The sequence below is a fragment of the Triturus cristatus genome, chromosome 4_1 (assembly GCF_964204655.1).
Source record: "Triturus cristatus chromosome 4_1, aTriCri1.1, whole genome shotgun sequence".
Taxonomy (NCBI): domain Eukaryota; kingdom Metazoa; phylum Chordata; class Amphibia; order Caudata; family Salamandridae; genus Triturus; species Triturus cristatus.
Window position 1 is genome coordinate 99,524,451 of NC_140585.1, and position 20,261 is coordinate 99,544,711.

The 20,261-nt window shown below is 43.8% G+C and overlaps 1 protein-coding gene across 1 annotated transcript in view; it reads left to right on the forward strand.

The window, feature by feature from the left end:
* The window catches only part of LOC146839644 (uncharacterized), a 404,675-nt gene that overhangs the window by 149,015 nt on the left and 235,399 nt on the right, over positions 1 to 20,261 (forward strand). Inside the window, exons 3-4 of the mRNA XM_085650832.1 lie at positions 4,710 to 4,780; positions 16,268 to 16,369. Of these exons, the coding sequence (XP_085506958.1) occupies positions 4,710 to 4,780; positions 16,268 to 16,369 (173 nt within the window). The remainder of the gene's footprint in view (positions 1 to 4,709; positions 4,781 to 16,267; positions 16,370 to 20,261) is intronic.

The window sequence follows — 20,261 nt, forward strand, 5'->3', positions numbered from 1 at the left end:
TTTAAGTTTGTGAAATAAGAAAGAACTCTGTCAAACTTTTTGATGGGAACTGGTGGGGCATTACTCGTGTAGCTTTAATTCCTCGTAATTTTTCAGTTCCGAAGAAAGTTGTAAATTACCCTAAAAACAGTTCTGTTCTACGTAGAAGTGATCGTGTCCACTTGAGACCTAAAAGATTTGAGGATTTTGTATCTCATTAACATTTTAAAGAAAGGGGGGTGTGATGGTTGGTGTATTCTAACTTGAATCAATTTACTGCTTTTCACTTTTTCGCTTAATCTCTTATTTCTAAAGGAAAGTTTTATAGTATGTTTTGTTATCTTAGAAATTTATGTATTTAGGAATATTTTAGAGTTTAATTTCTGCTCTTCTGTTTCTTTCTTTTATTTTTATCTTTTCAAAAAAAGGGAGATGTGTGGTAATATGTATTCACTAAGCCTTTGGCTTAGAATGTAATGAGATCACAGAGTGAGAGATGTGTGTTCTTTCTTAAACATTCCTAGCTGTGTCAGTTGCTCCAGAGCCCCTTCTTACTTGGATGTATTTACTTAACAAACCTCCTTTCTTAAGCATAACTTTGTAAGACTCATCTTCACACATGTCTTATTTTAATCCCAGTGACCTTCTTCTTTTTGAATTGAGGTTTAGGAGCCTTTTGTTTCTCTTATTTTTAAGAATGTAGTCTGAAGTGCAATATGTTTCCCTTTTTGGTTTACACGCTCTTCCAATCTATGCTCTTACCGTCCACCTCTCTCCAAACGTTCATCGGAAGAATCGTGAAAGGAACAAAAGGAACGTGTATCACTATCCTGATACCTGTCAGGCTTTCTTATATTTTCAGAGTTTCTTAAATTATATTTCTTGTCAGTGGTTTCCTATTGAGGAGACCCACCCCGTGATTGTGCCTTTTTTGTTTACTGTTTGGTTTATTATCTCATTTCTTCTTGGAAGAATCAGGTGCTTGTTTAGAGTTAACCTTTTCAGAATTACTTAACCTATAGTTAACCCAGGTCTGGCTCTCAAATTCTCCCTACCTAGCATAGCAAAGGTTTCTTTGTTAATTTTAGGCAATTCCTGCTGGGAAGGTATGAACTCCCTGAGGTGTGAGCGTATTGCTAACCCTGCTGCCTCCCCTTTTACGTTACTCAACATAATGGTGGATACTGTGGCACAATTGACCAAACGTTTCAGGTGCTGCCCTGTACTCATTCATAAGCTGTTTGAATACATCAGGTAGGACAGCCAGTGAAGTAGTACCATGACTTTGGATATATGTTGTTGCAAAGACTGTACCCCAACTTCACAGTCTCCCCCCGGGGGAGCCATCCCCATTGGCAAGCAAATTGTTAAAATTCTTTGTTTTTCCTGTAGGCCAGTATGGGGGAAGAACTGCCTCAAGCTGACTTGGTTTCTGTGCTATCCAAAACAGAATTTGCTCCTGACTAGCGGGACTCGATCCATTATGGCAATCAGTGTTTGCATGCTGATACGCGTGGTAGCCAATTGTGGTTATGCAGTCTGAGCAGTTCAGGCAGGGTTAATTGTGAGTGTTCCTATTATGAACTGTGTAAGATTTCTGTAAGTCTTTACTAGATCTTTGTATAGTCTTGCTAACTCTGCTGCATCTAAATTAGCAATATCAGGATGCAGTTTATAAGCTGCTCGGACTGGTCAAGTCGCTCCTTCTTTACAGAGAGGACCGAATCTCACATTTTCTACATTATGGGGGAGGGTACCCTTAAGCTAATTTATGGGTTCTTGGTAATTTAACAGAATTTCCATGTTCACATATGGAAATTATTCCTCTGTTGTTTTATCTTCGATGTAAGAGTGAAACAATGTTGTGCGAGCATCCGCAGCCGGGAATGTAACCCAAGAATAGAATACCTCTGTTCTGAATTCTTCGTGCTCCTCAACCACAAACCAGATCAAATTGTAAGAGCTTCAAAGTAACTGGATGTCTGCAATTATCATTAAAACTGAGAGTGTCTACTTGTTTGTCAATGTCCTCCTTCACTTCTCCATTTACGGGCATTGCAGGAAGAGAAAAGAAAATGTATTAAATTAATTTATTGAGATAGGGTTAGCACAATGTAGGAAAATGTTATCCTTCAAGCTTGAATAACCTACAGCCAATGTATAGGGGAATACCTACTCATCTGAGGCGTACTTCCCTTTTCACCACTGACGTCTCCAGTTTGGAGGTGAGTAGGGGTCATGTAGTTCCCACTAATCTTTAGTAGCTGCGTGCTTGTTGGACAACATAAACTTTAGGTGATGTGCCCCGACTGATTCCAAGCAACCCCACAGGGCATGTTTACCTAGAGACCAGCTAGCTCACATTGGCACCATAAGCCCCCCTAACTCTACCAGGAAGCAAATGTTTTCTGGCAACCACAGAGCATGACAACCCTGACCCCTCAGGGACCATGGAAACAGATCAGAACCTTTGGCTCAGTCACCCGTGCTTACTTGTGCTCAGAGTGATATGCAGAATACACAGTGGGACGTTTTCAAAATATTTATTGAACCAACGTTATTCTTGTATACAATTCATGTGCTGTGATAATCAGTAGACAGAAGCAGATGAAATTGATAACAAGCACTAAAAGAGTAAATAGTAGATACAGTTCTACCATGGTACCAAATCAGTATATGCATGCAGGCATATAAACAGGGCAGTAATCAGGAGTACTTCTACTATCCAAACCCTCCTCTGAGTGTACCTAGAGTGTGTGTAGATGTGAAGCCAAGAATCCCCCCAAGGGACCATCCAACCCCATTACCTGGTGGTAGAGAATGTAGGAGCCGCTCTTAGTCACGAACTGGACACCCCTCCCGAGATGTCAGACCGCTGAGTGGTGAAGTCTCACGCAAACAAATGATGGATGGAGATCTGGGTTAAATCCATTGTTTTTTGCTCACCATGCCACTCCAGTTTAGACCCAGCCATTTGCAAATCAGTCTTGACCCTGTGACTCATGGTCACCGTCCAGACCAAACTGCCAAGCCAGGTCCTCCCTGGACCGGAAACAAACATTCTGGGACCGGTTTCTGGGTATTACCCTTCATCAGCCAGGCTAGCTTGCATCCAGTGGCAAAGTGAGTAAGGGACCCACTTCTGGGTATACCCATCCCACTTAGGGTGAAAAGTGCTACGCAAACAAATGATGGACGGAATGCTGAATAAATCATACATTCACCTACAGTCAAGAGATCTGGGTTAAATCCATCGTCCTTTTGCTCACCATGCCACCCCAGTTTAGACCTAGCCATACGCAAATCAGTCTTGACCCTGTGCCTCATCGGAACTCTCCAGACCGAACTGCCAAGCCAGGTCCTCCCTGGACTGGAAATAAGCATCCTGGGACTGGTTTCTGGGTATTACCCTCCATCAGCCAGGCTAGCTTGAATCCGTGGCACAGTGAGCAAGGGACCCACATCTGCGCATACCCATCCCACTTAGGGTGAAAAGTGCTACGCAAACAAATGTTGGATGGAATTCTAAGTAAATCATACATTCACCCCCCAGGCAAAGATCTGGGTTAAATCCATTGTTCTTTTGCTCACCATGCCACCCCAGTGGCATATGCAAATCAGTCTTGACCCTCACTGTGCCACTGGATACAAGCTAGCGTGGCAGAGGAAGGGTAATTCCCAGAAACCGGTCCCACCATGCCACCCCAGTTTAGACCCATCCATATGCAAATCAGTCTTGACCCTGTGCCTCATGGGAACAGTCCAGTCCGAACTGCCAAGACAGGTCCTCCCTGTACCGGAAACAAGTATCCTGGGACCGGTTTCTGGGTATTACCCTTCATCAGCCAGGCTAGCTTGAATCCAGTGACACAGTGAGCAAGGGACCCACGTCTTGGCATACCCATCCCACTTAGGATGAAAAGTGCTACGCAAACAAATGATGGACAGAATGCTGAATAAATCATACATTCACCCGCTGTCAATAGATCTAGGTTAAATCCATTGTTCTTTTGCTCACCATGCCACCCCAGTTTAGACCCAGCCATATGTAAATCAGTCATGAACCTGTGCCTCATGGGAACAGTCCAGATCGAACTGCCAAGTCAGGTCCTCCCTGTACCATAAACAAGCATCCTGGGACCAGTTTCTGGGTATTACCCTTCATCAGCCAGGCTAGCTTGAATCCAGTGGCACAGTGAGCAAGCGACCCACGTCTGGGCATACCCATCCAACTTAGGGTGAAAAGTGCTACGCAAACAAATGATGGACGGAATACCAAATAAATCATACATTCACCCCCAGTCAAGAGATCTGGGTTAAATCCATTCTTCTTTTGATCATCATACCACCCCAGTTTAGACCCAGCCATAGCAGCCATATCCAAATCAGTCTTGACCCTGTGCCTCATGTGAACAGTCCAGACCGAACTGCCAAGCCAGGTTCTCCCCCCAGGACCGGAAACGAGCATCCTGGGACCGGTTTCTGGGTATTACCCTTCATCAGCCATCAAGAGAAAGGTACACATTTGCTAACACTGCAGTATTATGACAAGAGTACTGGAGAGCTTAATTACCAAGATTTATTTAATAATGTTATATTCTACTGTCCACCACTAACTTTGGACTTTGACAGTCTGCTTGCTGGGAAAACTGCAAAGGTGTCTGTACCTCAGACCTGCAGCTTGATGTTTATCAGTTTACCTAATCTAAGTCTGTCTTTATAATTTCCAGGAGGATCTCTCTTCGTCGAAGATCTAACCCAGATGAGAGTCCAGGAGAAGCTGAAAGGATCCAAAGGAGAGGTAAAGCAACACCAACCTGGTACCTAAACCCAGTGATACTTTATGCATCCACTGTCTTGCCCCAGACTCTGTTCCTGTCAACAGAACTTTCATGCTCCCCGGCAAAAATATCAACCTTGGGCTGACAAGTGTCACACAGAATGTTTTTGTAATGCAAATTTGAATAATTCCGACCTCACTGAAGAGGAGGCGTATTGTTGTGTTAGCAACACACGGTGAAATGCAGAGTTCCAGAATGAGGAAAAGTGTCTCATTACTAAAAGGGAGATTCTGCACCTCTGCTTCAAAAAGCAATCACTTGAAAAGACAGCAGGGCTGTTATAATGTGCAAATACAAGCAGGCAAGAATTCTAACAAACTATTTTTGTCAGCAGCTCTCAGCACAGCCTGCCTTTTCCTAGCCTTCTAAGTGTGAGACACATGTTTTATTTCATATCGTTGCAGTGCTGCATGGCACCCGTATGACAAGCTTTGGGAGTAAAAACTGCTCTGCCACAAACAAAACACACAGAAATAGAAATCACAGAAAGACACAGATTGCATAGCCACTCAGATCAAATAGTGTGTGTGCAAATTGCAAGCCTGTGTTTTCATGTGTTACCCCAATAAAGCTAAAGCTCCTTGCTTTATCTTTGCTTGTTCTCAATGTGTTTGATGGTTGAAAGTTCTGTTCCAGTTTTAATTAGTACTGACTGTGTTAAGATTCATATTTTGAATGAAATGAAGAAGTAGTCAAAGCAATGCAATTTTAAATAGCTGGAGGTTAGTATGCAGTTTCTTTATGAAAATCAGGTTCACAGCAGATCCTTTATTGTGAATAACGAAGGTGCAATGTTGTAGGAGGTTGTTGACTGACTGCAAGGATCTGAGGAGGACTGTATGAGTAAATCATCAATAGAACTAATCCTTGCTACCAACAGTTCTTGATTGGAGCTAGTGGTTGCAGGTGGGCCCACAAACACTCATTTCTCAGAACCGGCAGAGGACTACACAACCTTGGTATTCAGGACCCTGACTTTCGATTATGCCGGCTGCGGGCTTCTGAGCAAAACCTTGGGCCCTGCACTTATTCTGTTACAAATAAGCTCCTCTTGCCTGGTGGGTTATAGAACTTGCTCAGCCTGAAACTTTGGGTGTTCTGTTTGTAAGAAGGATGAGTTTGAGCTAATCAGTTTGTAAATATGGAACTCTTTATGGATAGAGGCAATGCGCCCGCTTGTTTTCATTGCTCTATTTAGGTGGAGATGACATATCTTACTGACAAAAATAAATAGTGTGAAGGATTAGGATGACCAGGTTTCTGTGAGTGCAGTAGCATCCCTGTCCATCTTGGATGACAGCAGTTAAAGAAGTTGCATTAGAGGCTGCACTCCTACAGTTCTGGAGGACAGCTTTTGATGTCATGTGTAGGAAATGGGTCATGGAACTGATAGGAGGTGATTTATTTGCATTTTCCGAAGAAGGTTGGTCTATAATTGTGTTCAAGAACTCTAACTCTGATGGTGGTGGTTATAGGTTGTAATGGGAATCAGGGATACGAGCAGAATTCTGGTTGTGGTGGTTATAGAATGTGTAATGGGATCAGAGTATCAGAACACTCTTGTGGTGATGGTGGTTATAGGATGGGTAACAGGATGATCAGAGTAACAGAGCGCAACTCTGGTGGTGGTGGTAATAGGTTGGGTAATGAGATCAGAGATGAGAGAATCAGGACACCACTCTGATGGTGGTGGTTATAGGATGAGTAATTGGATCAGATATCAGAGTATCAGAGCACAACATTGCTGGTGGTGGCTATAGAATGTGTAATGTGATCAGAGTATCAGAACACCACTCTGGTGCTGGTGTTATAGGATATGTAATGGGATCAGGGTATCGGAGTAACAGAGCACAACTCTGGTGGTGGTGATTATAAGTTGTGTAATGGGATCAGAAATCAGAGCTTCAGGACACCACTCTGGTGGTGGTGGCTATAGCTCCAGGGAGAAGGGGTGAGTTTGTGGTCCATCACACAAAAAAACAATCAATCCACCTATGAGCTGCAGTTAACCCCAAGGTACACAGCAAAAGGCTCATTTGACATCTTGAACAGGTCCAACATCGTCCGCCTGTTTGGCCATATTGCCTCCCTGGCCCAAATCACCTCAGAAAATATTGAGTGGGTGACATTCAAGAGGCTGGAGACAGACACTCATGACGATTCCACCATAATCGGACTTGCGAGTCAGCAAGTCCAACAGGCTGTCCTTAAGGAAGCAACACTGTTCGCTGAATGGGGCATTGAAGTTGTTGCACCAAGTACACTGAAATATCCACACGTCCTGTTGCCGCAACAGGACACCCCAGAACCGTCATCCATTCTTAAAGGCATAAGGCACACCCGCCCAGAAATAGGGGCGAAATCAGGGCGGGCAAAAACCCCGCTAAAAATCAAAATCCAGCAAAATGACGGGCAACGGAGCGTGCAGCGGCATTTCCAGACATCGGATCACCTGGAGGCCACATGGAGACAGTGTCCCTAACCTAATAAACAGCCATGTAAATAACGCCTGTTCAAATCCACTTAGGGGCCTAGTCCGCGAGTTATCCATTATCTCATGGAATATTGCGGGGATGAGCAACATCTTTAGGGACATAACTACACCTGAATACCTCGCACAGGGGGACATACTGTGTATTCAGGAAACCTGGGCAAGGGCAACGACCGCCATCGGTGGCTTTTACGAACATTTTAAACCAGCGACCAAAAGGACAATCTTTGGACGCCCGTCAGGGGGCCTCTCTATCTACGTAAGTCATGCGTGCAAAATTAACACAACTGAATTAAAGTTGGGGTCTCCTGATCTTCAAGCCATCCTAATCAGTGGGTTGTCATCCGGTCGAAAATCTCGCCCCTTTCTACTAATTAATTGTTATTTCAACCCAATTAAGTATCAATCCTCCCAGGCCATGGAATCACTTATTTCAATTTTGGAAGATCTTTTAATAAATTGGAAGGACCAAGACGTAATAATCGCGGGCGACTTCAATCACAGAGGCTTGGGTTTAATTTCGGAGACTCCATCAAGCAAGAAGTCAGTCCCACTGACTGAATTTCTCGCAAATTTTAAGCTGCACTCCACCCATAGAATACAAAAAAAGACCCAACCTGAATGGACCACCATTCCGACCTTTAGAAATGTCTCTACTATAGACTACATCTTTATCAATGAAGGGCTTGCCCACAATCTTTGCAACTTCACAGTGGACGACAGAGAGGAAAGCGATCATAGGCCCCTCCGCGCCACATTCAATCTGGCGCGGGTACAAGCAGAATTACAAGCAGTTATTGGAACTACCACGGGGGAGGAACATCACAATGTGCTTAAAAGAATAAAATGGTCAACCAATCTCAGTCATAGCCTGCTAGACTATGTAGCTAGAAGGGAGGAAGAACCTAACCCAGTTCAAACTAAGAACATCATCCACCTCTGGGAAACTCTGACCTCCGACTTATTGGAACGTCTGGGCAATAACCATCATCCAAGAAGTCGCCAATTCCACTCTGATCCTCGCCGTGCAACATCGTGGTGCCTGTCACAGTGTAAGCGTGCTCTAAATAAGGCAATCAGGGCACAAAAGAAAGGCACTCATTTGTCAGGGAGATACTCCATTGCTGCTCTGCGAACAGACTATAAAAAGAAAGTCTGGGCCCACAAAAAACTGCAGACTGAACAGAATTGGTTGACTGTGTTCTCCTTAATTAAAGGTAATGACAATAGCAAGCTTTGGCGTTTCATTAACAGTCTGACCCCCAGAGGAGAGCAAAAGGAAAATAGTGTTGCAGGGAAAGTGTGGGAACAGTATGCCAAGGGGCTGTATACCTGCGAGTCAAATCAGGCCACTGCAGGAAGCCGTGCGTGGTCCAAGGTGGCGGCGGAAAATATTGAACCCGAAAGAGCTACGTCAGAAGGCGTAAACTCGACCTGCACCGGATCATTCACAGAAATGGAGGTACTAAAGTGCATCAAGGCCATAAGAACTGATGGCGCTCCAGGCCCAAATGGGATTCCGGCCCAGGTTCTGAAAACCGCCTCAGCCTTTTTTGCATCCAGACTCACCCCTTTATTTAACCATTCTTTTGCCACGGCAATGTTGCCATCCTCTTGGAAAGGTTCTATTCTATTCCCCATCCATAAAAAGGGGGACCACACGAACCCGGCCAATTATAGGCTTATAGCTCTCCTCGACATAGAAGCAAAGATATACGCCCGCCTTCTTCTCAGGGATCTGGAGGATTGGGTGGACAAGAACGGCATTCTTCCGCCCACACAGACCGGCTTTAGGGCCCATAGCTCCACTCTTGACAACATCTTAGCCCTTTCCTACCTCGCGAAGAAGGCCAATACGAGGAACAAACCGCCCCTGTTCTGCTGTTTCATAGACTACTCCACAGCCTTTGACCGAGTGAACAGGGGCCGGCTCTGGGCAAAACTTAACTCGTGGGGGCTACCACAGGCTCTGCTAAAAGCTATAAAAGCGCTCTATGAGGGCACCTGGGTCAAGGTGAAGCTAAGCCCCACAATAACAACTGAAAGAATTGAAACCAACTCGGGCCTCAAGCAGGGGTGCGTCTTGGCCCCCATGCTTTTCAACTTGTATACTGCGGACATGGGGACAGCTCTGAAAGATGCCAACTTAGCACCTCCAAAACTGGGGAGGCTCGTCTTGGGAACACTCCAGTATGCAGACGACACGGTGATCATGGACCACACTAGGGTGGGGCTCCAAAGAGCCTTAAGCAGTTTGGCCCTATACAATAAGTCAAATGACTTACGGATCAACGTGAGCAAGACCAAAATCGTCATTTTTGGCAAATACCCCCTCAAAAAAGAAGCTTCATGGTCTCTGGGGGAGCACCGTATCGTCACTGCCCCATCCTACAACTATCTGGGCACCTGGGTCTCTGAGAGTGCCTCTGCAGTCAAACATCTGAAGGAGCTTAAACCTAAAATTAACAAAACCATTCTGTCGTTAAGACGCTTATGCCACCGCTTGGACAGTCCCTCAGCAGAACCAATGTTGACAGTGCTCCGGGCAAAACTGATCCCTGCCATTGCATATGGGCATATAGCCTACCCTGGTGCATTTGACAAAGTGGTAAACGCGGCCCAAGCGAAAGCCTATAAGATGGTGCTACAGGCCCCTAGATACGCAAGGAACACTAGATTAAGGCTAGAAATAGGCCTTAAGCGACCGGAGCTGGTATTACTGGGGGACCTTTTAAAACTCTATATTAGAGTATTGAAAGCACCAGAACATTCGCTAAAGCACTCCCTAAAATCAATCTTTGATGAGGTGGGCTCCCCCTGGTACTCAAAGGTAGGACAAGCTATTGCAGCATTGAAAATCGAAAGAAGGAGTTTGCCCCTGCACGAAATTCCTTTCTCAGCCTGGGCCCAAGCAGTTAAGCGCCAAGTCCGGATCATCTCCTTTGGACTTGACCTTGCATCTCTTCGGCAAAATCCACTAACTCAGGCCCTGGACAAATCATATATTCCAGGTAAACCCCAACCTTACCTGCAAGATCCAGTATCCACTTGCGCGAGAAAGAAAATTTTGTATTTTCGACTTTTGGCCCTCAGGATCATGGACTTCAACCCCAAATGGGCCCGTACGGATGGCACCCTGGCCTGTCGTCTATGCAATTACCGCAGAGAATCCTGGCTACACTTGCTGTGCTGCTGCACAAAGCTGGCCAATGATCGCCATCGCTTGCTGCTTCCGATTTTACGGAATACGGACTATAGAACTTGCAGAGAGGCTTCGGACTGGTGCCTCTCAGTCTCCACGACCTGTTTGATAGCCAGAGTTGCGAAATTTATACACCAGGTAAAAATGGCACTCGACTCCCACTTAACGGCATTGTCTGTAAAGTAACTGGAAGCCTTCCGCCCCAGTTATCTAACCTGGGCTGGTTTAAAGACCCACGAAGAATCCATCTTTCGTCAACAGCCCTTGGTACATGAATTGACTCTACCGAACTTTCATGTGCCTCCCCTTATCAGTTGGGAAATACTGGTACAACCTATACATCACTCCTTTTAAAAGAACTCTGCTTTGGACAGCTAATCAGGACTAATATGTTAATATTTAACCCAAAGTGACTTTCACTTTTATGTGTGGATGGGACTTGTGAGGGGGTGAGTCGGGACGTTCATAAAGCTTCTTTTTTTTTTATTTTTTTTTTATCTTATACTGTAAAGATTTTAAGTAATCATGCAGTTTATTATTAAAATTGTCAAAAAAATTGTCAAATTGGTGGCTATAGGATGTGTAATGGGATCAGAGTATCAGAACCACACTCTGGTGGTGGTGGTGGTTATAGGATGCAGAATGGGATAAGAGATCAGAGTATCAGAGCACATTTTTTGTGGTGGTGGCTTTAGGATGTGTAATGGGATCAGAGACTGGTATCAGAACCCCACTCTGGTGGTGGTGGTTATAGGATGTGGAATTGGATCAGGGATCAGAGCATCAGAGCACATCTCTGGTGGTGGTGGTTATAGGTAAGGGTGGGCGTAGTTCACGAAGTAGCACTTCGCGAAGCTACGCAAAGTGCAGTTCGCACTACGTGAGCTACGCGTAGCACTTCGCGAACTGCGTAGTAACATGTTCGCACTGTGCAAGATGTTGTTTTCAATGATTGCACAGTGCGGACAAGCAACTGGCACTGTGCAATCATTGAAAATGGCATCTTGCACAGTGCGAGCTGTAGTTTTCTGCTGCTCGAGTAGATTTTTACTCGAGCGGCAGCTTTCTCAACGCGAACTGGTAGTTTCTCATCACGAGCGGTCGCGATCATACGCTACCCCTCGCAATGAGAAACCTGACCTCCTCGCATTGGGAATCTCGCAGGGAGGTTAATTTTCCATGCTCGCGATCGCCAACTTGATGTTGCTGATCGCGAACAAGGAAAAAGTCTCGCCGGGATGTCATTTTGCTTGCTCGCGGTCGCCAACTTGACGTTGAGGACCGCGAGCAAGCAAAAAATGACCGCAGCACTACGCAACACTACGCTACGCGTGTTCGCACTGTGCTACATGCAATTCGCGTAGTGCGAAGTAGCGCGAACTTCGCAAACTACGCGAGCGTAACGTAGTGCTTTGCCCAAGCTTAGTTATAGGATGGTTAAAGGGATCACAGCACAACTCTGGTGGTGGTGGTTATAGGATGGGTAATGAGATAAGAGATCAGAGTATTAGAGCACAACTTTGGTGGTGGTGGCTTTAGGATGTGTAATGGGATCAGAGTATCAGCACCCCACTCTGGTGGTGGTGGTTATAGGATGTGGAATTGGATCAGGGATCAGAGTATCAGAGCACATCTCTGGTGGTGGTGGTTATAGGGATCACAGCACAACTCTGGTGGTGGTGGTTATAGGATGGGTAATGGGATAAGAGATCAGAGTATTAGAGCACAACTTTGGTGGTGTAGGCTTTCGGATGTGTAATGGGATCAGAGTATCAGAACCCCACTCTGGTGGTGGTGGTTATAGGATGTGGAATTGGATCAGGGATCAGAGTATCAGAGCACATCTCTGGTGGTGGTGGTTATAGGATGGTTAAAGGAATCACAGCACAACTGTGGTGGTTATAGGATGGGTAATGGGATAAGAGATCAGAGTATCACAGCACAACTTTGGTGGTGGTGGCTATAGGATGTGTAATGAGATCAGAGTACCAGAACCCCACTCTGGTGGTGGTGGTTATAGGATGGGAAATAGGATCAGAGCACAATTCTGGTGGGGGTGGTTATAGGTTGTGTAATGGGATCATGGATCGGCGTATCAGAGAGCAGCTCTGGTGGTGGTGGTTATAGGTTGTGTAATGGGATCATGAACCAGGGTATCAGAGAGCAACTCTGGTGGTGGTGGTTGTAGGTCGTGTAATATGATCCGAGTATCAGAACACCCATCTGGTGGTGGTGGTAATATGATGGGCAATGGGATCAGGGCACAAACCTGGTGGTGGTGGTTATAGGATGGGTAATGGGATCATTGATCAGAGTATTCGGATGTGTGGCAAGAAGGAAAGCTTTTAAGTATTGGTGTTTGTGTTTTTTGGGCACTCCAGTAGTTTATCAACGGAGATGTGACTTTGTATCATCTTATACAGTTGATACAGCTCAGTTCACTCTCCACCAGGGCAAACTAGATGGTGTTAGCTAAAACAATAAGGTGTCGGCGATCAGAGTATTGTTAAAGCAAATTGTACTGGTTCTCACGCTCTAGCTTGGATTCAGACTCAGAAATCCCACTGACTGGTCTGCCATTGCATTGATATCTGAATTTGAAATGATGATCTCAGCACTCGGAGGGGTATTGTCAGACTCCTCAGAGCTGAAGCGATGCAACCCCTGACACCTCACCAACCTAAGCTGTCACTCATGGAATTTGAGTCCCATTTTCAGGTCTGGTCTAGACACACCATCAGTTTCTGTTTGCCAGATTGCATGTACCTACACTACTATACGAATGTAATAATATCACATATAGATGTGAGTCCCCGTCCAGTAATGCTTTGTTTGAGTCTGTTTCACATTCTGGATCAGCCCCCAATTGACATGGAAAGCTCGGGTCAATGGCTCAGTGCTCTTCAGCCCCTGGCTTCATTTTGGTGCCATTCACATTTGGAATAACCCACTGGATGGCCATGTGGTGCTTAGAATGTCAAGCATAGTTATTGAAGGCTTCGTGCTATCTGACCTGCGTGAGCCTTGGGAACGAGGTACAGTCAACATTACAATAGTCCTTTTCATTAGACATCTTGTTTGCTTCAGCAGTGGCCAACACCTAGCAAACAGTCTGAGCTGTGGATCCATATGCTGTATGTGCTAAGGTTCGGGACCCACCATCAGAGCCCAGAGAGCTATTTCCTATGATCTATAAGCACGTAGCTTTGGTAGAGAGGGTTGGGCAAGTCAAATATAACATGACAGGACTGTTCATAGTATATGGTCTGTTAAGTATGCTTTTGATATCATTGACATGCATCTGCTTTCTAGTTGTGGTGCACATTTTACATTTTAGAGCACAATTGTTTAAATAAACATAAACTGTTTGTGTATCAACTTTTGTATATTGTGGACAGGTAAGAGTGAGACAATGAAAGGGTGTGGCCTGCCACCGCAACCCTGAGAGGGTCAGGAGTGTTGTGTTCAAGGGGTGCCAACTGACTTGTCTCTCCGGAAGGTTCAGAGGGCAAGTGAGGCATTATAAGCTAGTCGGATTCGGGCCCACTGATCCCGAGGTAGTTTGGTGACTCCCTGCATACTGATGTTCTGAGATCAAGAGCATAGTTCTGTTCCTGAGCAGAATCCCTGTAACACAACTACTGTGCTGCAATTCATCAGCTATGGATGTTGATTCACTAAAATGCCTGGGGTGGTGGAAGTACCTTAATGACATCACAGGAAGTGACATGAAGACTTTTGACCCTGAATCTGAATAAGAATTACCTCTGTTATGCCAGTGCAGGCATTTTATCATGGGTGTCCTATAGGACAAGTATTACCTGTATTTTTCTGATTATTCCATTGTCCTTCTGCTACCCACCCTTCCTCTGAGCCCTGCTCAAAGAATGTTCCTCCGGTGTCGTTTTTGATGAAGCACAGCTTGTACCCAGTATTATGGAAAAGTGAAATTTCCTCCTCCAAGTATGCCAGTGTCTGTATTTTGTCAAAGCTACTAACAACTGCCCCCAGTGTGCCAGTGTCAGCTTTTTGCCAAGAGTGTCTCCATAAGATGAGAATTTACCATTCTCATACGTCCTCAGTCACATGCACTCTCTTACTCTCATTCTCATTCAGTCTTACTTATTCTCACTCTGACTCACTCATTCACACTCGTTCATTCTCACTCAAACTCACTCATTTATTCTTGCATCTAATTGCACTCACTCACTGTTACTCACTTTCATCCATTTCCACTCACTTTCATTTTAATTGATACTCTCAGTAGCGCTCCCTCACACTCATTCTTAATCTCTCGCATGCAGTCACTCTAACTCTCTTTCATTCGTTTTCATTCACTCCGGCTCACTCATAATTACTATCACTCTCACTCATTTTCACCTACGCACATGCTCATAAATACACATGTTCTTTCTCACACCAGTGCACATTTACCCACACTCATACACACAGCATACATTAAAAGCATTTGTATGTTTACATACGTCCACTGCCAGAGCCTGCTTAGCTCCTGGTAAATATGGAGAAGACAGTCTCGAACAATGTCCTCAAGATGTTGCAGTAAAATGAAGATAAGGTATATGTGTTTAAAGTTTACAATTTTACAGCAGTTTTTGTTTTCTGTGCCTATGTTGTCAGATTTTAAAAATAACCTGCCTTGTTTCAGATTGTCTTTCCTTTAAAGTATTTTACATCAGTAACCTTTCAGACAGGGCTGTTGTCGTGAGATAGATGTGCTGACGTAGGCTGCGCACATAAAAGTTTATTGTCAGTTATCAATAGAGACTACAAAAGAACACAGTCATTTTCTAAGTAAATTAAACTGAGACTAGCAGGAATTTACTGGAAGGGAAGAGAAAGGGCTTCTGCAGCTAGGGTTACTAGAGCCCGCCATGTCACCAACAGTGCCATGGTAGTACATGAAATTTTGTATTACAAGCACTTAATACCAGGGCCCTTATTTATAAGGCCCCTGGCTCCACCAGAATGTCACTTTTTGTGACGTTCCATGGCACAGAAGCCTGCTCCATATTTATGAGGCAGCACTAAGCCACTTTTTTTATCTTAATGCTGCCTCGTACATATTGTTCCCTTCAACACAGTTTTCTGCGTTGAAGAGACATGCAATGGGTGTTGCTGTGGGCGTTCCCTGCAACATCCATGGCTTTTTGAAACCGCCCCCGATTCATGAGAAATGGTAAATCTGAGGCAGCACTAAAAACGTACGCCTCCCAGGTGAGGCATGAGGGATGCACAATGAGGAGAACGTTTTTTATTTCTCCTTGTTTTTCCTTTTTCTGTGTGTGCTGCATCGTGCAGCACACGAATGAGGAGGAACAAGCCTCTTGTGATTGTTTTTGTGCAGAATGGTTTTCCTTCCTGCACGAAAATAATCATCCCCGCAATGCAGGAGTACTTGTACCATAGTGCAAAGGTGCCTGCATTGGCCTACGGCAGCTCATTTTGCGCCGGTGCAGGGGAAAAGGACAGGAATGCGCTGTTTCTGATTGGTTCCTGCCCTTTTCTTTTGCTGTAGGGCAGCAAAGCAGGAAGTCCTGCAGCACTGCCCTATGGTAATACCTCATAAATGAGGCCCCAGGTTTCTAAGATGTGCAGACGTGTGACAAGACTGCAACTTCCAGAATGCGTTTGGTTGTGAATCTAATCCCTATGGCTGTGTCTCTGTTTACCCGATTTTAAGAGTGAGCATCGCAGTAATTGGCACTTTTCAATGCTTTTTCTCCTCCAATACAGCTGCCTCATACTGCTTTGATCACAGCTGCAAGAATGGCTACTGTTCATCTGACATATGTATGTGTTACTCAGGCTACATAGGAATAAACTGCGATAAAGAAGGTAAGGAAGAATAGGTTATTCAGTGACCATACATGCCCATTGTTGGATTAGTATTTATATAGCACTAACCTAGCTAGGACATTACTTGGGGAATGGGAGATGATTGTATACAACAAGCAAGAAGTTACACATATACACACATTAGACACAAGGAGATTAAGTGATTTGCCAAGAATCATACTATGTTGACCAAGTTCTGAGACCAGGATTTGAAGTTCCCAAGTTCCAAAGTCAGCAGCTCTAGCCACATCTCCCTGGACACAAAGCAGTATACCAGCCTTTGTCACAGTATTTGTTTGGCAACCATTCTTTAAGCATACACCTAGATTAAAATACTATACGTCTCAAAATAGAACATACATAATCACAAATACTATACATGTTATGCCAGTATCTATGTAGAAACGTCTTAGTACTACCTCACTGGGCAACCGCCAAATGTGACACTGTGTTCAGTGTGTAATGCAGCCCAGCAATGCCTATCATTTCATTTTTACATTTTGGTGTTATTCATATAGATTTTATCAGTTTACACTACATGATAAACTAAAGTAACTACCATTTAATGTGCTATTTGCAAACAACATTTAACCTTGCTACAGTAGCTGCATTCTTTTGTGAAAGAGAGAACCAATTAGTTCTATTTTGTATGAAATTACACCATCAGTAAAATTACAATTTACAATGGTTAGTTCATATTGTTTCTCACTTCAAAAACACCTAGGGGTTTATTTACAGTTTGGTGAATGTGAGATAGCTCCCAAAAATAATAATAATAACCTAATAGTCTCAGTATGTGCTTTTGCTGCTATTTGATCCTCTCTTCTCTCTTAATGTGTTCTCTCTCCAGTGATAAAGCTCTATATGAGGCAGTATTTGTCATGTGCTAATAGCCATAGCCTCTTTTCTTGAACCTGTTTGAAATGTCTCCCAGATTTTTCAGGAATTCCTGAACCTCACTGCACTTTTTCCTCCTCCTTACCATTTCCCCATACAGTATAACTTACATCTGTGTTCTGGATCTGGCCATTTCATTGTTATGAAGTTACAATCCTTTGACAACTTTGACTTATGAGTATCGTTGATCATCTTAACAACACCTGATGCTTGCAGTCGATAACTAGAGTGAAATATTTGTTACAAAATTAGTGCCATACACAAAAAAAATGTAAATCACTTTAAAAACGATTTCCCCAATCTGACTCTAGGGAGGTTGTCAAACAGAATCTAGGTATCAATTCGCTTTACAAGAATGTGGCTATAGTTATGCTGTCAGACCTTCTTGTTTGCCAAGACTAGACCCACCAGGAAAAAATACAAACAAAACTAAAATATATTTTAGCCCATTACGAGGGGGCATCTCAACAAAATCAATCTGTAATCTCATAAAGCGACCTTCGGACATTCCAATGAGACTTAAAGCCAAATATGTCTTTTTGCCAACATTTAACTGTTGATAAGTAACACAACACTGACACAGGCTTTCAGCTACAGCTCTAAAATTAGTATTGAACAAAAACTGTTTGAACATCCTGATGATACTGTTGCATATCTATAAATGTATCTTGCCATCTACTTTAAAATGCAGTTTGACAAAAACAAAAAATTGCAGAGGTGATCTCCACAATTGATTATCATGTTTTGCACAGCCTACTGTAACTCACTTTTGCATTTCAACTTCAGGCACATTATTTTGCAGATTTTCCACTTCTTCTAGTGTTTGTGTTGATGTAGAAAAGAAACAATTTACATGGTCCATTTCAGGATTCGGTTTTCATTTGATTTTAATGTACTGGGCATAAGAGCTCAGTATTTTGCAACTTCATCTACGTGTCAGTTACCAAATGTAGCCATGTCTTCTCCAGTCGCATGTGCTGCACATTTTATAACCAAAAATTCTACTGGTAATTGTAGTGCATACAACAAATCCAAAATTAATTATGCAACTCGTGCTGAGGTTCTATTGCGGAAGTAGGCTGCTTTGACAAATGTGCTGTGTTATGCAAACCACACATGCTATTCTCAATGTTCCTTGATGGTGTCTCAAACAAGAACCATCTGCACATAAAATGTAATCAACCAATTCAAGGGGTACAGCTTGAATATCTGGTCTTGGTTTGGTACACAATTCTGTCACTTGAATCCAGTTATCATAATAACTGTTGTCTCTATCATTGGCATCTTCCCCATCAGGCACTGGCAAAGGTGTGGTGGGTTTCAGGGTGTTGCAACTATTAATCAAGATGTTCTCACCTGAAATAAAGACTTGCTCATATTTTGTCTAAAAGTCTGCTTGTTAAATGAGGTCAAGTTTGAATCAGCAAAATCTCAATCAAATGTGGAATTAACTCAATTAGTGTATAACCTATCATAATCCCTCCACATTTCTGAATAGCAAGACAGGTATCAGCAATGCTCCAGAGGCAATCTTGAAGTGCAGTGGCTACTGGATATGATGAAGCAGAAATTAAGGCTTTTTGAGTGAGTACTGAAAACGAGAACTTGTCTTTCTCATGACAAAATAAATAAAATTGTTTTCACAATTTGGTATTCCAAGAGCGGGCAAATTACAGAAACTATGTGTAAGCTCCAGAAAATTATTTATGCATTCTTTTTTCCATGACACTTACATCTCTGTTAGCAAGGTTTTGAAATCCCGGAAAAGTTTAGAATCAACTGACAACAGTAGCCAACCTTTGCCAAAAACATTCTCATTTAGTTAGTGGATTTACTACCAGAATCACAGACAGGTGTTCGTAGGACACCTTTCTCACGTTATTTTATTTGGACCTTATTTGCAATTTTGTTTGGGGACGCTTTATAATCCATTTTTAGCATGGTATTGTTTCAAGCTTGTTTTCGTGTGACCATAAGCTTATACATTCACTGAAATAAAACTAAATCACAAGGCAGTTTTAAATTCTCTAAATATTTCTGCAGTATGTGGGAGAAAATTGACGGTTGTTCAGTATAGCCCTGTGGGATTCTACACCAGATCGTTATTTAACAATTTGAATGCAGAGAGATACTGACAATCTTCATGAAGAGGAGTGGAGAAAAATGTTTGACACAAATGTATATTAGTAAATTACTTTGCATCTGCAGGGATTTGTAACACAATGACAGCAGGATTTGGCACCACAGGATAACAAGGGATCACATTTTATGAATTTTTTGTTGATCCTGAACTATTCTCCATTTTCCATTCGGTTATTTTCAAACTCATGTCTTGGGTGTTACTGTCAAGGACAGGTCTTCTGGGTTACAGTTTCATCTCTTTTTGGAACTTAGGGGCTCATTATGATGGCAGAATACAGGAAATTCCCACCGCCAAACTAGGATGGTGGTGGGAATCCCAATGCTTCTGCGGCAGACGGAAAGTCCGTCTGTCATGGTTCCGCAAGGTGGTCCTTTTCTGCCCCCCTTGTGGAACCCAGAACTAGGGCAACATTGCGACGGTGTCGTGCAGGCACCGCTGTAGGGATAACGGTATCCCATTCTGCCTGTCTTTTTGCGGCGGACATCCCGCCACAAAAAGACAGGCAGAGACTGGCTTTGTGGGCCCGTTGAGGGCCCCTTCTGTGTTAGTGGTGGTGCACTGCAGTTCCATGCAACAAGTGGCAGGCACTGCGTGTTGCCTGCCACGTGGTGCAGGGAAATGCGGTGCAAGCAGCTTTAACATTGTGGACAGTGGTGCAGCCAGCAGTACCGCCCACAATGGGCACATCATAATCTCAGTGGTGGGACCGCCGCATGTCTGGGGGGTAGTCCCAATCACTGCTATGGTGGCGGGCGGACCAAGTCTGCCCGCCATCATAATCACCCCCATAGAAACAGCCGACCACTCCCTGATGTTACCTTCTACTCCAGATTTCCGGCCGAAACGAAGGAC